The sequence below is a fragment of the Xenopus tropicalis genome, chromosome 4 (genome assembly GCF_000004195.4).
Source record: "Xenopus tropicalis strain Nigerian chromosome 4, UCB_Xtro_10.0, whole genome shotgun sequence".
Taxonomy (NCBI): Eukaryota; Metazoa; Chordata; class Amphibia; order Anura; family Pipidae; genus Xenopus; species Xenopus tropicalis.
The window spans coordinates 141531389-141549366 of NC_030680.2; the positions used below are offsets into that span (position 1 = coordinate 141531389).

At 39.8% G+C, this 17978-nt stretch overlaps 1 protein-coding gene across 1 annotated transcript in view; it reads right to left on the minus strand.

The window, feature by feature from the left end:
• The window catches only part of mitf (melanocyte inducing transcription factor), a gene marked incomplete at its 3' end in the record, with an annotated part of 162741 nt that overhangs the window by 15495 nt on the left and 129268 nt on the right, over window positions 1-17978 (minus strand). The window contains 2 exon segments of the mRNA NM_001100277.1: window positions 2753-2845; window positions 4707-4925. Of these exon segments, the coding sequence (NP_001093747.1) occupies window positions 2753-2845; window positions 4707-4925 (312 nt within the window).

Sequence of the window (17978 nt, forward strand, 5' to 3'; positions counted from 1 at the left end):
TTACTTACTATGGGGTTTTTTGCCTTCCTCTGGATCGACTAAAAGTTAGGCAGGTATATATAGGCATTATGGTTGAACATGATGGACGTATGTCTTTTTTCAACCCAACTTACTATGTAAAACACCCAAGATAAGTGAGAAATCCCAGAAATATGTCAATATGTGGGATAATAATAATGTTGACATAAGCATAATGAAGATGGCCCCACCTTTGGTATCTGCACTGCCCAAGCAATTGGTTTTATGCATGTATCACGCCCCACCCCAAGTGACCATTTTTTTTGATGAGTCCAACCCAGGTTTACAATGAAAGGTAAAATGTCTTAAATATTGGGCTACTAGGAAATGATTACAAAGAAAGACTATTACTGAAGATACCCGAAGGCAAAACTATATATATAACTTTAATTCTGACCACGTAATAATTAAAGGTGAAAACACATAGGTGCATGTAATATTCATGGAACAAACAGATCACCAGATTAAAACCATTGCCGTAATATTTACATTACACTGCCAGGGGAAAATGTCATCTATAGATCTGGGTCTTTACCCCCCTGCCTATCCCACTATCTATAACCAGCAAATGGAAAGATAAGGGCACCCTACCGAAATATGCCCAGCAACTTCAAAAGCCCAAAAAATTTTAGTTTCTCTCCAACATATCAATTACTAATTTGTTTTAATAAAAGAAAGATAAAAGTACACGTAGCAAAGCTTTTGAAGTGACTAAATGTATTTAATGCCAGGGGCAGTTTCTATAGGTCAAATTTCGAGGCCCTTTGACTTGGTGGCATATTTTAGGACCTGGGCAGGGCAAGTCTATTGATTACATGTTGCTGGGCATGTTCTGTGTACAGGTATGGGACCTGTTATTCAGAATGCTCAGGACCAAGGGTATTCCGGATAAGGGATCTTTCCGTAATTTGGATCTCCATACCTTTAGTCTACTAAAAAATCAATAAAACATGATTTAAACCCAATAGGATTGTTTTTCGTCCAATAAAGGGTAATTATATCTTAGTTGGGATCAAGTACAGGTACTGTTTTATTATTACAGAGAAAGGGGAATCATTTAACCATGAAATAAACCCAATAGGGCTGTTCTGCCCCCAATAAGGGGTAATTATATCTTAGTTGGGATCAAGTACAGGTACTGTTTTATTATTACAGAGAAAAGGGAATCATTTAACCATGAAATAAACCCAATAGGGCTGTTCTGCCCCAATAAGGGGTAATTATATCTTAGTTGGGATCAAGTACAGGTACTGTTTTATTATTACAGAGAAAAGGGAATCATTTAACCATTAAATAAACCCAATAGGGCTGTTCTGCCCCAATAAGGGGTAATTATATCTTAGTTGGGATCAAGTACAGGTACTGTTTTATTATTACAGAGAAAAGGGAATCATTTAACCATTAAATAAACCCAATAGGGCTGTTCTGCCCCCAATAAGGGGTAATTATATCTTAGTTGGGATCAAGTACAGGTACTGTTTTATTATTACAGAGAAAAGGGAATCATTTAACCATTAAATAAACCCAATAGGGCTGTTCTGCCCCCAATAAGGGGTAATTATATCTTAGTTGGGATCAAGTACAGGTACTGTTTTATTATTACAGAGAAAAGGGAATCATTTAACCATTAAATAAACCCAATAGGGCTGTTCTGCCCCCAATAAGGGGTAATTATATCTTATTTGGGATCAAGTACAAGGTTCTGTTTTATTATTACAGAGAAAAAGGAAATCAGTTTTAAAATTTTGAATCATTTGATTAAAATGGAGTCTATGGGAGACAGGCTTTCCATAATTCAGAGCTTTCTGGATAACGTATTTCCAGATAACGAATCCCAGCAGTGGTTTTGTCCTGGTTATGGTTTTGAACCCTCAGCCATTACACATGGCTCTGCTGCCTATATGTTTCAGCTTCTAATATTTAATATCTTCTACATGGTCAGAATAAACAGTTATTTATTGTTTTCCTTCAAGTCCCATGCTTCACTTTTTTCAGAGTTGCCCTTTTCTGAGATGTTTCGGCGCTGTGTCCCAAAGTTTCTAATGGGGGTTAAAACCTAATGTGAATTTATTAGAACTTATCTCTGCTGAAGAAAGTTAAGTTATTAAATTTATTCATTGGCTTCCTAATTTGATAGTTGCTTGTTGCCCCCCATGTAACGGGAACAAAACTATTCAGCTTTAGCTTTAAAACCATGTATTTGGGGTAGCTGCAGGCACGTTTTACCGAAATATCTCAGTAACGAGCAGAACAAAAGTACTTAGGCTATTCTGAGGCGACCGCTGAATCCGTACTTAATTTAGTAACGACTATTTTTAGGTGCAGCGTCTTATAATCAGCATTTGTGTCCATAAACACAGTGTCCCCCTTGTAAGGTTTCCACAATGCAAGTCTGTAAGTGGCTCAGCCTTATACAAATGGTAACCTTTGCTCTTTAGGTCAAGGTTGGCCAAACGATGTCTACAGAAGAACTTCTTAGTCCTTAGTGGAACAGGCTAACTAAATGGGTAAGTTTTTTTTGTATTTGGAAACCATTATTTTAACCCTTAGCCTTGCTGTGACTACTGTAGCCGTATGTGCAGTAGATCAAAGAAAAACCCAAGGAGTGAAATTACATGGCTTCGGCACTCGTGTCCCTATTCAAAAATGTCCTTTTAAATTGCTTGTTTGTGCCATAAAAAGCGCTAGCGTGGATAATAATAACTCCGTGAAATCAGTATCGGTTCTGACTTACCGTGTTTGCCATTTGCATAGAAGGATCCATCAAGAGAATGTCTTCGTTATAACTGGACTCCAAGCTTATTATATCATCAATCACATCATCCATCTGCAAAGCAAAGTACATGTCAGTACCGTTGTGCCAAGCCTGTTGTCCTGGGCATTCTACTGAAACCCAAATCCAGCATCTACTTGCAAAATACACATGGGAATGAAATACTCTTTTATAAATAATACCCTGCTGGCCTATATCAAACACATGAAGGTATTGTACAATATTGATAAAATCAAAGCAAAAATAAAATAAGCAAACTAAAAAAAAAACAATCCTGGCGTTCTATTCCCTATAATTCCCTATAATACATGGAAAAACATTCATACCCAGCAATCGTATTTAATAGCAGTGTTTGTTTTTATTCTGTATCGTATCAAATGTATTTTCCCCCCAAGCAGAAAATAAATAAAGCAAACAGTTCATTTAAAAGCAAATGCTTCATCACCAGTTAGTTAGCAATTAGCTTCCTGAAGTATTTTGGCTTTAATATGAAATTTTTTGGACCCTCTGGAAACCTCAGATTTTAAAAATATGCACCCTAAGAAATCAGATGTTGCCTACGAGTATAGGATCCTTTATCCGGAAACCCGTTATCCAGAAAGCTCTGAATTATGGAAAGGCCATCTCCCAAAGACTTAGTTTTAATCAATTCAAATTATTCCCTTTTCTCTGTAATAATAAAACAGTACAGGTATGGGCTCTGTTATCTGGAAACCCGTTATCCAGAAAGTTCTGAATTATGGGAAGGCCATCTCCCATTGACTCCATTATAAACAAATAATTCTAATTTTTAAAAATGATTTCCTTTTTCTCTGCAATAATAAAACAGTACCTGTACTTGATGCCAACTTATTGGGGGCAAAACAAGCCTATTGGGTTTCTTTAATGTTTAAAAAATCTTTTAGTAGACTTAGGGGCACATTTACTAACCCACGAACGGGCCGAATGCGTCCGATTGCGTTTTTTTCGTAATGATCGGTAATTTTGCGATTTTTTTCGGCGTCTTTACGATTTTTGCGGAAAAACGCGAGTTTTTCGGCGTCTTTACGATTTTTGCGTAAAAACGCGATTTTTTCAGCGTCTTTACGATTTTTGCGTAAAAACGCGAGTTTTTCGTAGCCATTACGAAAGTTGTGCAAAGTCGCGATTTTTTCGTAGTGTTAAAACTTGTGCGAAACGTCGCGCCTTTTAAGTTTTAACGCTACGAAAAAGGCGCGACTTTGCGCGCAAGTGTTAACGCTACGAAAAAATCGCGACTTTGTGCAACTTTCGTAAAGACGCCGAAAAACTCGCGTTTTTACGCAAAAATCGTAAAGACGCCGAAAAACTCGCGTTTTTACGCAAAAATCGTAAAGACGCCGAAAAAAATCGCAAAGAAAACGAAAAAGTCGCAAAATGTTCGTTTCCAATCGGAATTTTTCCAATTCAGATTCGAAATCGTGTCTTAGTAAATCAGCCCCTTAGGGTATGGAGATCCAAATTACGGAAAGATCTCTTATCCCAAAACCCCAGGTCCCAAGCATTCTGGATAATGGGTTCCATACCTGTACTTGTACTTGATCCCAACTAAGATATAATTAATCTTTATTGAAGGAAAAACAACCTTATTATTTAATGTTTATATGAGTTTTTAGTAAGGTATGGAGATCCAAATTACAGAAAGACCCCTTATCCAGAAAACCCCAGGTCATGAGCATTTGGAATAACAGGCTCCATATCTAAATAGTTATTTATTATTACCATGGAAGGATTACTTTTTTTTATATTTTTGAGGATTAAAACGTGTTAAATACTGGAATTAGAAAGGGAAAAATGATAAGATGAAATATATATTTTCATCAAGGAAGCAGGGTGACCATTCTGTTGGGAGAAGCAGGGTGGCCGTAGCTGCTGCAGCATAGATATATACAGTTACCTCTTTTTCACAGGTTGAACCAATAGTTAACAAAGCCATTGGACTGTTTGGCGCGCTGCTTCCCGGTCCAGGGGGCATGATGTGATCACCAGGCTGATTTGGACAGGGTAAGCTTAACGCCTGGCCGGAGTGTTTGGCCGTAGTCAGGTATTGCTTTACCTGCTGTTTCTGGGCTTGTTGGATGTGGTACTTGGTAGGATTTTCAAGGTGGGTCTGCACCTGGCAAAGACAAAAAGAAAAAAGACGAATATGTAATAAAATAAAAACTCCATGAAATAATTATTTCATTTCAATCTTGGCATATTTAGCAATAGGAGAAAAGTCTACACAATATTCTCTACAAATCAATCCACTAATGTCTGGCATACCTGTCAAAGAATTTATATAACCCTATACCTACTATTAGTATTACTATTGGTCACTTTTATGTGGGCAACTTTTATAATAAAGACTATTCCATCAATAGTTTCTTCTTCTCAAGTTACTGAACCAAGCAGCTTCCACCTTTTAGGATGAAGACACACAGAGCTACGAGTAGCAGCTACTTGTAATGGCTACTAAAATAGACAATGTTGATCATTTACTGATAATTGTCTCTATGTGTGTTTTAGCAGAGGCAATTCTCAGTATTGTCTATGGCAGGGGATTTTCTAGTATTTAGTGGCTGTGACAAGTAGCTGCTACTATTAGCTCCGTGTGTCTTCACCCTAACATTATCTTGAAAAAAATATAAGATTTATGTAATGACTTGTAATAATTTTGTTTTCCAGTTTTCTTTCTATATTTCTACCATTTGAGCACAGAAAGCAACAGCCAATTAAACACCAGTCAAACTGTTGTTTAGCGTGCAGAATTTGCCAATAAAATTTATCATAGAAAAAAGTAATAATGTAATTTATACAGGTATGGGACTTGTTATCTAAAATGCTTGGGACTTGGGGTTTTCCGGATAAGGGATCTTTAATTTGCATCTCCATATTTGTCTAAAAAATACTAAACTAAAAAAGAATTTAAACATTAAATAAACCCAATAAAGTTCTTTGACCTCCAATAAGGATTCATTATATCTTAGTTGGGATCAAGTACAGGTACTGTTTTATTATTACAGAGAAAAGGGAATCATTTAACCATGAAATAAACCCAATAGGGCTGTTCTGCCCCAATAAGGGGTAATTATATCTTAGTTGGGATCAAGTACAGGTACTGTTTTATTATTACAGAGAAAAGGGAATCATTTAACCATTAAATAAACCCAATAGGGCTGTTCTGCCCCCAATAAGGGGTAATTATATCTTAGTTGGGATCAAGTACAGGTACTGTTTTATTATTATAGAGAAAAGGGAATCATTTAACGATTAAATAAACCCAATAGGGCTGTTCTGCCCCCAATAAGGGGTAATTATATCTTAGTTGGGATCAAGTACAGGTACTGTTTTATTATTACAGAGAAAAGGGAATCATTTAACCATTAATTAAACCCAATAGGGCTGTTCTGCCCCAATAAGGGGTAATTATATCTTAGTCGGGATCAAGTACAGGTACTGTTTTATTATTACAGAGAAAAGGGAATCATTTAACCATTAAATAAACCCAATAGGGCTGTTCTGCCCCCAATAAGGGGTAATTATATCTTAGTTGGGATCAAGTACAGGTACTGTTTTATTATTACAGAGAAAAAGGAAATCATTTTCAAATTAGAATTATTTGCTTATAATGGAGTCTATGGGAGATGGCCTTTCCATAATTCAGAACTTTCTGGATAACAGGTTTCCAGATAACAAATCTCATACCTGTATATTTAAAAAATATTAAAAACCCTTGTGCACATACACTGAACCCTTGCACTTTTTGCAATTTTCTGTAAAGTGTGGTTTTGTCTGTTTGGTATATATCTATCTATACCTATATTTACAAAGTGCTGTAAATTAAATTAGTACATAAATAAAACAAAATATTTATAAATACAAAGATACAATCATATTAAAAAAAATGAATTAAGAGCCAAGATATACCAAAATATATATAAAAATATAAAAAAAAATATACAAACTACTTCAATAAAAAATATTTAACACATATACTTTTTTTTCTTATGGACTATATATATATTGGCAAAAATACATGAACATAGTCTAAACCAATGATAAGTCATAATAATACAGTACTATAGTCTTATTCTAGCAGCACTTTTCTCGCATTGAATAGAGACAGTTAGTTGTATGACACTAGAAAGAAAAGTATAAATAACAGAATTAAATTTCCCACCTGGTAATGGTTATAGTCTAGCATTTCCAGCATTGTCGATAACCAGTGTCTCCCAATACCAGTCCAAGTGTTTTTCTCTCTAAATCCCTTAATTGAGTTTATCTCCTGCTCTGGGGCCGCTTAATGCAACAAACCACCACCAAGTTTACTAAACAGTAGGCAAAAGGCTTCAGCACAGCAGTCCGGGCTGCTAATAAGCCAAGCTAATTAGTTACGCATGTAAAAGAGGCAAATTGTTCATATAAGGGATACTCTGCGAGGGTAGACTATTATTTTGATACTATTTTCTTCACGGCTTTGACGTCATGCTTTTTCATAAACATAAAAGGGCCTTTTTTAGTGCTGGGTTATCAAAGTCAAACTGACAAATAGCTTTGGGCATTGGGTCTATTCATCTTTTGTTCTGGTCCCTCGGCCAGACAATGGGATGTCTTTTGCTCCATAAGGTTAAAAGTTGTTTTCTCTTTAAAAAAAAAATAAGATATTGCAGTAAAATTGCTTTACATGAGTTTCTTCTACACATGTACAAAGTCTTTCCCTGCCAATCTTGGGAGTTTTACGAGGCACCCTATTAAAGTGGCTGCATGTTGGAGTACAAACGACCCGATTCTTGTCCAGAAACTGTGAATTCTAATCAGATATGCCGGTACATGCACTTGTAGCCACAGCCAACTTGCTGAACACTAGCGATGAGCGAATCTGTCCCGTTTCAATGCGGCAAAGAATTCGCGAAACGGGGAAAATGTCGCGCAACAATACGTTGGACACGTGACAATTAATTTGATGAGAGAAAATTCTTTTTATGAGAGACAATTCTTTCGATGAGAGAGAATTCTTTTTGACGTGAGAGACAATTCTTTTGATTAGAGACAATTGTTTTTGGTGCAAGACAATTCTTTTGACGCGCAGCCAATTCTATTGACGTGGGCGACAATTTTTGGACATGTGGTGAATTTTTCCACAGCAAGTTTTTTGTCGCCCGTTTCGAGAAAAAAATGTACCAGTGGCGAAACGCGGAGATTCGCTGCAATTCCGTGCCTAGCAAATTTTTTTCGTCCATCACTCTTCTACTACTTCTGTTCATCGGGTAACTCAAAGTACAACTGGGCCTGTACTGGACATTATTGCTAGCCAGCAGGGCCAGATTTGAGAATAGGGCACCCCAAGGCCGTCCCCTTTCGCCGCCCACTTAACTCACATACGGAGCAGTAGAGAGAGGACGTGCTAAAGTTTCTGTGTGTCTGGTCACCATTGTTCCGTATGGGAGCAAATTTTCAGTGCAGTAGGCTGGGCGGCATGCCACCCATAATTCTTTTGGACACAAGACAATACGTTTGACGCTCGACAATACGTTTGACGCGTGACAATTATTTTGATGCGCAACAATACTTTTGACACCCGTGACAAGTTTTAGATGCGCGGCAAATTTTTCAGCGGCAAATTTTGACGGCCGTTTCGTGAAAAAATTCACCAATGATGAAACGCATAAACTTGCCGCGAATCCATGCCTGACAAATTTTTATGCCCATCATTATTTATCAGTATCTACATCTTTTTCTCGCATTATATTTTTTTTTCCTTGGTTGCCCATTATCTTTGGAAACCCCTTTCTCCAGTATAAGTGCCTTTGGAATCACAATTAGCGATGAGCGAAAAATCCACAAAATGGCAAAAATGTTGCTCGTCAAAAAAAAAATTTGTGTCACATAGTCAATTACGCAACAAATTTTGTCGCCCGTTTGCGAAATAATCCGCCAAAAAATTGAATTGAAAAATAGCTTGAATTTTGCTCCAGCTCCAATTGGCTTCTACATGAACTCACAACTTTTCGATGCTGTATTTTATAGTTCAGTTTTCATATTCAACTTTTTACAGCAGTGAGTTTTATTTTTCTGAATAAATCTGGAAAATTCGAGCTTCAGAAACTCAAATTTGAATTCGCATTTTTTTTTGCTACAAACTTGCTGTAAAAAGTTGAAGGTGGGTTTTAATATATCTACCCCTCAGGGTCAGATATACCAAAAGTCGAGTTATTTACCCTGGGAAGATTTGCCACCGGAGGAGCCAAAGCCACCAGAGGAGCCAAAGCCACCAGAGGAGCCAGAGAAGCCGCTGGAGGAGATGGAAGAAGACTACAAAGAAGGAAAAAGTTCCCTGATGAAGTATAAAGGTAAGTTTCACTGGCAACAAATGTTTAGGGGGTCCCTGACCACCAATGTGGTCAGGGGGTCTAGGCTACCAATGTTTTAGGGGGCCCTGGTTACCAATGTTTTAGGGGGCCCTGGTTACCAATGTTTTAGGGGGCCCTGGTTACCAATGTTTTAGGGGGCTTTGGCTACCAATGTTTTAGAGGGCCCTGGCCACCAATGTTTTAGGGGGCCTTGGCTACCAATGTTTTAGGGGGCTCTGGATACCAATGTTTTAGGGGGCCTTGGCTACCAATGTTTTAGGGGGTCTTGGCTACCAATGTTTTAGGGGGCTCTGGCTACCAATGTTTTAGGGGGCCCTGGCCACCAATGTTTTAGGGGGCCTTGGCTACTAATGTTTTAGGGGGCCTTGGCTACCAATGTTTTAGGGGGTCTTGGCTACCAATGTTTTAGGGGGTCTTGGCTACCAATGTTTTAGGGGGCCCTGGCCACCAATGTTTTAGGGGGCCTTGGCTACTAATGTTTTAGGGGGCCCTGTCTACCAATGTTTTAGGGGGCCCTGTCTACCAATGTTTATGGGGGCCTTGGCCACCAATGTTTTAGGGGGCCCTGTCTACCAATGTTTTTTTTATTTATAAGTTGTAGGGGCCTTGGGCTACCAATGTTTTAGAGGTCCCTGCCCTGGCACCAATGCAATCCCTGGCCACCAATGTTTTAGCCTATAAAATTTTGTTGTGAGGGGCCCCGTGATTTCTAATGGCGGCCCTGCCCGCAAATAAAAAAGGTGTGTGTTCCCTGGTTTAAACCAAACTCGCTACTTAATCACAGATCTCAACATCTACAGAAGAACCGACCCACAAATGCGATACTTGCTAACAGTTATGTGTGAATTGTCCTTTATAAAAGCTCAGTCGCTGCGGAAGTGTGAAACATATGAACCATAACCAGTGACATATCTTCACTGACAATATTTTACAGAAACATTTAGAAATATCACACCTCGGGGGGCTGAATCTGACACACGCGTGTGCTAACGGACTGAGAAATGTACCATCTGCAGCTTGAAAGACACCTATGTGCAAAGAATGTTCATACTCAAATGATATGAGCAATTGATATGAACAATTCAACTAGCCGTCTACACAGCAAAAAGGGGTTAAACCACAGATTAGTGATTGTGCCACCCTTTGCATACAAAACACTCAGGTTCTCTGCCCTTTGCCAAGGGACTTGTTGGTATAGTCAGGAGCCACATTTAATTGGAAAAAGAGTTAGGGAGCAACACAAGCATGAAAGAAATTCCGGGAGTGCCACATAAGGGCTATGATTGGCTATTTGGTAGCCCTTATGTGGACTGGCAGCCTATATAAGGCTCTGTTTGGCATTATACCATGTTTTTTAAACAACCAAAACTTGCCCCCAAGCCAGGAATTCAGAAATTAGCAACTGCTTTGAGGCCACTGGGAGCAACATCCAAGGGGTTGGGGAGCAACATGTTACTCCTGAGCCACTGGTTGGGGATCACTGGTATAGTCATTCTCTGAGTCATTTCTCTACTACAGGTATGGGACCCATTATCCAGAATGCTCAGGACCTGGGGTTTTCCTGATAAGGGGTATTTCCATAATTCAGATCTCTTACCTTAAGTCTGCTAATAAAAATGATATTAACAGTAATTAAGCCCAATAGGATTGTTTTGGCTCCTATAAGGAGTAATTATATCTTAGTTGGGATCAAGTACAGGTACTGTTTTATTACTACAGAGAAAAGGGAATCATTTAACCATTAAATAAACCCAATAGGGCTGTTCTGCCCCCAATAAGGGGCAATTATATCTTAGTTGGGATCAAGTACAGGTACTGTTTTATTATTACAGAGAAAAGGGAATCATTTAACCATGAAATAAACCCAATAGGGCTGTTCTGCCCCAATAAGGGGTAATTATATCTTAGTTGGGATCAAGTACAGGTACTGTTTTATTATTACAGAGAAAAAGGAAACCATTATTAAAAATATAAATTATTTGATTATAATGGAGTCTATGGGAGATGGCCTTTCCGTAATTCGGAACTTTCTGGATAACAGGTTTCCGGATAAGGGGTCCAATACCTTTACCTATTCCATCTACTGCATGGTATTGGTGTCCAGAGATTGGAATAATAGACACTCACTTTGAGTGTATGAACGGAGGTTAGCATTGACACTGTCTGTTACATAAGCCTGACACACAATATCCTTCAAAACACCTTGTATATAAATATATATATATATATTCTACCCATTTCCCAAGCCTATCAATTAAACTAGAACTAATGAATTGGAAGATGGTTCTTCAATGTTTTTCCCCCAAAAACAAAGAAGCAGTGTATCCCTCTAATCGGTCTGTTAATGTTAATGTAAAACAAGATTTGTTTCACTCGCTTATCTGGAAAGTATGACAAATGTACCCAGTTGGGCAGTGAACTAGTACAGTTCCTTATTAGATAATTTTGTAGACAGTATCATAGTGCTAATTGTCTTCAGGAATTAAGTGGAGACGCCATCATTTGATATGTTATTCACAATTAATTACAGCAGATTGATCAACGTTAATTTCTGATTGGATATTACAGGTTATTGCACCAGGGAACAAGTAGCAGCATGTACTACACCATGTAGTGTTCTCCTTCATTTATATAGTGGCCCTATATTCAGCAGCACAGAAATTATAAATCAATTCTGACCCAAGTAGATTTTATAATCTAATAATCATATTAACACACATTAGGGTAAAGTCTATGCCTGCGTGTTTTTGGACAAAACTGTACCTAGAGAAAATGCATGAAGACATGGAGAGAATATACAGATTCCTTGATAGTACCCAGCCTAGAACTGAAGGTAGGACCCAAGCTCTGGAAGCGTACCACTGCACTACCATGCTGCTTTGTATGCATTTTACTATTAAGGTGGCCATACCTGGCCACATCCCCATGTAAAGTCACCAAAACAGCAGATCTGGGTCCAATTTGGACACCTATATTCCTGCCCAAATCAGGCTGATCATCCATTGAAGCCTATAGAGACTCGTAGGATGAGGACCTCAGCCACCTGCCAATGTGCTCCTTGCCTGATGGCACTTTCTAACCTGCCTGATTGATATCTGCCCAATTTTTTGGCCAGATATTGGTTAGACAGGTCCCCATATACAGGAAGATAAGCCACCAACTTAGGTTGAAAGGGCTAAATCAGCAGCCTAAATCTAATCATATACAGCCATCTTCACACACATGTTCTCCACTGGCAGTCTATTCCTTTTGTCTCTCCATCCTGCACCAAAAACCCATCACTTTCACCACTTGAGACTTTAAACACAAGAGACTTTATACACAAGCGACCAATTATTATTACACCCTGGGGCAGTTAGTAAGCCCTGCCCTGCAGGAGCACCAAGATTCTAATCGGCGCCAAAAAGAGGCAAAAGCCAGAGATTAACCCTAAAATGGGTTCATTAAAAGTTTAGAACATTGTTCTGTTGCTTTGCTTGGCAGAAAAGGGGTTTGATGGGAAAACTGAATAAGAATGTTGATTTAAATTCTAGTTTATGTCCCAAGCCTGAAGCAATCTGCCTATAGTGCTAATGGGCTGTCACATTTTATTTATTCATTGTTATGAGGTGGGAAGTGTACAAGAGAGTCGAATCCCTGAATGCTTCCTTCACAGCCCAGCCATTAATATTAGCTGAGTGTAATACATGGAATGCATAGAGTGGATAATTATGTCAGCTTGGCTTTAATAAAAACTGGGACAAAATATAGATATATTCTCTCCTTTTCAAAGCTTATGATTTGCTGTCAATATGTTGTAATCAAACAATACACCCGCTCATTGTTTTATCTGGCAAGAATGTAAAAGACATCTGTCCCAACCTAACTAAACCGCTGAAAATTCTAAATTAAGGTATAAATGAAAAGATCTAGATTTTACATCCCTTAAATGTCATTCCCTTGTATAAATATTACTTGCCTTCAGTGGAAGACAAAGAAATTGAAACAAGAATAGGAGCTGGGCCACCTTTAGCTCTAGAACATGTATCTAGAAGATGTAGCTCTACTGGGGTACTCCTGACCATTCTTGAAGACAAAAAAGCCGACGATCTTTATAAGATTTAGGAGGTGGAAACATATTGAGTATTCTAGAATTCCCATAAATTGAAAAAGAACTGTAGATCTGCTGATACAGTGAACCTAGAAGGTGTAAAAATAACCTTGGACTTGCTGACATGGAGCCTATGCTATTAAATAGGGGTGAGGAACTTCGGCTTGGTATTTATCTCCTGTACCTTTACTATGACCCATCTGACATTTTTTACAATGTCTCTAGAACAAGGGCCAAAAGACTATTGCTATTGGTCTCTGGGTGTCTGGCTAGGCATCACCGTGTCTTGATTAGCTACAGGCACCCACATTCATTTAAGGTATTTATACAACTTTATTGAGCTGCAGATTAGTTTGTGATGAAACATTTGATGAGGATAAACGATGAGTGTCAACACGTGTGTAACATCTGGGAAAATACACAGCTCACGGCCACACAGCCCACCTCCTTGTGTAGTGGCATAAATAGATGCTACTGGGCCCTACAGCAAATTCAATTTAGGGCCCCAAAACATTGGTAAGTTGACCTATTCTACCATAAACCTTAAACATATATTTAAGTTGCTCATTAATTAGGGCTTTACTGGGCTGCAGTTAGGAAATGTGTGTTGTAGACTTAAGATCTTAACAAGCTGCTGAGGAACTCTATTTACTTTAATGCAACACAAGGGTGTGCCTTCTTTTTCATTTAATACACCAATCAAGCTATAAAGGGGGTATATCAGACTGGTTTAATTTGTGACGAATCACAGAAGGATAGGTTTTGTGCTCATTACACTATGTTCTTATTCTAAAACTGGATCCCTGCCATAACAACCAGTAGAAAATGGGCAACAGAAATGGATCCAACTGATTGGCCTTGGAAGGATATGATGGGATTGTACTTCTTGGGGCCATCAATGCATCAGCACAAATAGGTTGGCACGGGCTGCCCAGTTCCATAGTATCCAGCTGATTGGCCTGCTGGGCAGTGGGATAGATAATACAAACATTGCACTGTATGAGGCCATCTTTAAGAGCCCCATTGGGCCATGAAAGAATATGATAGCAATGTACTTCTTGGGACTATCAATGAATCAGATAGGATATTGCCAAGTGTTGCCCAGTTGTACAGTATCCAATTGACTAGCCTGATAGCTGGGGGGTACATTTTTATAATATGATTTATAGAACATTTTCCAATTATTACGGAAAGTAACAAAATATACATTATTTCTTAGCTGTTTCCTTCATTTTATCTACATCCATATATCATATCCAAGGAGTTCAGGAGGCTACTAGAAGTATCTGTTCTGGAGAGCAGAATGTTGCCTTCTCTGACTCTGTTGCATAAAATGCCCTTTCCTTTGAGAAACTGCATTGTCCAAATCCAGCATCCCCAAAACATTTGTCCTACATTCCAAAACAACCATATTATTGCCTTTTCATCATAATAGGAGCCCTTGTTCTGCCAGACGACATCTTGCAGAGTCATTTTTCTTCGTAGATATTGATGTAAAAGCCAAGAAAAAGTTTATAATGTTGAGAAACAGAAGAAGGGCTGATGGGATCAACATACCATTGGCTTCACAGGGCACATTCATGTGGGACAGAGACAGAATGGACATTTGTTTGGCTCAAACTGCCCCAGGTCTCAAGAGTTTATCATTTTAAAAATAAGTTATTTTTTCTAGATTCCCGGCCGGCTGAATAGCACTTTTTGTGCTCCGGCGGATTTGCGTTATCATGGGATTTTTAGAGAAAGGTTAAAATTCTTCGTAATTTCAGATATATTTTAGGCAAACGCAGACAAGACGTACTTGGAGAGACCTTAGTAACCCTCCCAACTTGTCCCCTTTTGTCCTTTCCCTGAACAACTATCTGCCATGTAAGCAAGTCAGAGGGGTATAAACAGCGACGGGGCAGGTCATTTGCTGAGTTACACCAGCATTTGTGTGACCACAATATAGATCTAAATCTGAGCATGTTCTGGGCTCATTGAATAGTAGCAAAGCCTCTTTTACCTTGACTCTGAGACTTCTGGGGGAGCCAGCAGTGTAGTAGGCCCTGCCTGTACCCCTTGCACTCTGCTCCATATATATAGGTCATAGGGGTTGCAATTTTGCACCCCTTAGGGCCAGACTGGGGGGTGCAGGGCCCAGCGGGGCTCCTGCCCCAGGGGCCCTGCAGGTGCTCCCACCAGCTGCATCCTTTAACCCCCCCTCACAGGGGCCCCCCTAACCCCCACGCAGGGGCCCCCACCCGGTGTCCTCCCCTGACCGCATGTAAGGGCAGAGGGAGTGCAGCGCAGCAAGGGTCGGGTCTGGGCAGCCGGGGCCCACCGGGATTTTTCCCGGTGTACCGGCGGCCAAGTCCGATCCTGCTTAGGGCCCCTGGGATTCGTCAATAAGACCTAATATATTTAAATAGCCAGTAGCAGCAAATCTTTTCACCAGGCATGGATTCGCTGCGAAATTCCGCATTTTCCATTGGTGGATTTGTTTCCCGGAACTGCTGCAAAAATTCACTGCGACAAAAAATTTGCAGAGTGAGAAAAAGTTGCGGTTGAGCAGTCGCATCAAAAAACATTTCACTCATTTTTCATCATTTTGTTAACGTTCCATCTAATCAAATTGGGAAATGAGGTTCGCTCATCACAAGCCAGTGGTGTTAAAGGGAAACTATACCCCCAAACAATGTAGGTCTCTATACAAATATATTGCATAAACAGCTCATATGTAAAACTCTGCTTCATCTAAATAAACCATTTTCATAAAAATATACTTTTTTAGCAGTATGTGCCATTGGGTAATCCTAAATAGAAAACTGCCATTTTAAGAATTAAATTCCACCCCCTGGGATCATAGGATTCACAGGGCACACAAACAAACCAAGGCACACATACATGCTAGGCCCCATCAGCCAATGAATGGGCAGAGTTCTGCATTTTGCTTCCACACTACTTCCTGTTACAGTTAGAGCTGCGTTACTTCCTGTCAGCTGATCTCTGAGTTCTGGCCCTTGCCAGCAAGGCGCTATCTGCAAGGAGATTGTATATCATTTTTTCCATGTTCCATATTAATTGAGCACACATTTGTGCTGTATTTCCTAAAACTATCTTAGTAATTAAAAAAAAATGTGGGAATTCCAGGGGTGTACTGTTTTTAAATGATCTAATTTAGTACACCGAGTAGGACATTTGCGTTATGGGCCACACACAGGCCCGGATTTGTGGATAGGCCACAAAGGCCCGGGCCTAGGGCAGCAGAAATGTAGGGGCGGCATGCTGCCCCGCCGCAACGAAATTTTCAACTTCTCCCCACTGCTCCGTATGGCACTTTAAATGTATGTGCATGCACACTCGCAGGCGTGGGGGGGGGCGGGGTGGGGGGGCCGAGCGGTTGTTCGCTCGTTCGCACATGCGCATGGGGGGGGGGGGGGGGGCGATCAACGGGGGCGGCCTAGGGGCGCCCAGAAGACAAATCCGGCTCTGGCCACACAGAGAGTAATGGAATAAACGTAGGCACTGCTGTACTCTCGCTCCTCTGTTATCTCCAGTGCCGGCATTTTCAAGGTGAGCTATAAATAAGCAGCAGAACAGTAAATTGGCCGATACCTGATGGACTTACATGACTCTTACAACTGAACTAATTTTATAACATTCCTCTAACGCTTGAATTTCTAAACAAAGACCGTTCTTGTCCCACGGACCAAGATAGTCGGCTGAAACAAATGGCAGATTTGAAGGATGTGGGTTTGGCGTTAGTGATAAATCAGAAAGGCAAAGTCACATGAGCCTAGAAAAGAATTTCTAAATTTTGCAAGTCACTGCTGCCCTATTAATATAGTGGACTATAAAGTGGGTGAAGGCATAATAACAGAAAGAGTAGGAAACTTGCACTACTAATGCTATTAGAGCTGCCATTGGGTTCCACCGACCTAACACAGCCTGTCCAGGTCCTCCCACCTGCCCCAGACTGCCCCACCAGGTTCTCCCATCCATTTCTCTCCTATAGAATATGACGAGAAAAAAATTAAAGATGGACGTTGGGGTTTTACAGGTATATCTGCTATTAATGCAGTGCTCATTCACATCTGCAGTGATCTTACTGGCATGTCTGGGATTAATATGCTCATTATCTATTTTCTGCAGACATCAATTGACATATCTGGGTAATCATGGCTAAAGGCAATAACAAAGTGCCAGACGCTCCCTTTTTTTTTTTGATGCTCAAAGCTTCACTTTTGCCTTTGCCCTAAGGCCCCATATTTTGTTGAGACAGCCATGCTCGTCCCCCATTTTGGTGGGCCCCAGGCACCCCAGTCCAGCACGTAGAGGAGTAATGGCATCATTGGGGACAAAACCTAGAGAGCACTTGTCATAGAAGACACATACCATAAACCTATGCCCATGTAATAAGTACAGTTCTCTAGGGCAATTTAAGATTATAGTAGCCATCTAAGTTTCCTGGCCTTTTTCCATTTATTTAATATCCTACATTAAACTGCAAAAGAAGGAACCTAAGAATATGACCCCCTTTTTTGCTTTCTATAATCCCATCTGAGCTTTTACCCTACAACAGGGTACGGTTGGCACTAAGTACAGAGAAAGGTTGTGCCAACGCGTGCTGGAAATCACAGACTGTTCCACTATGCCAACTGGTGGGTTTGAACACAGATCTACTTATTTACCCTTTATAAAGATTTTAGGGCTGAGTCACTTCAAAACTTTAATGCCAGTTTATATT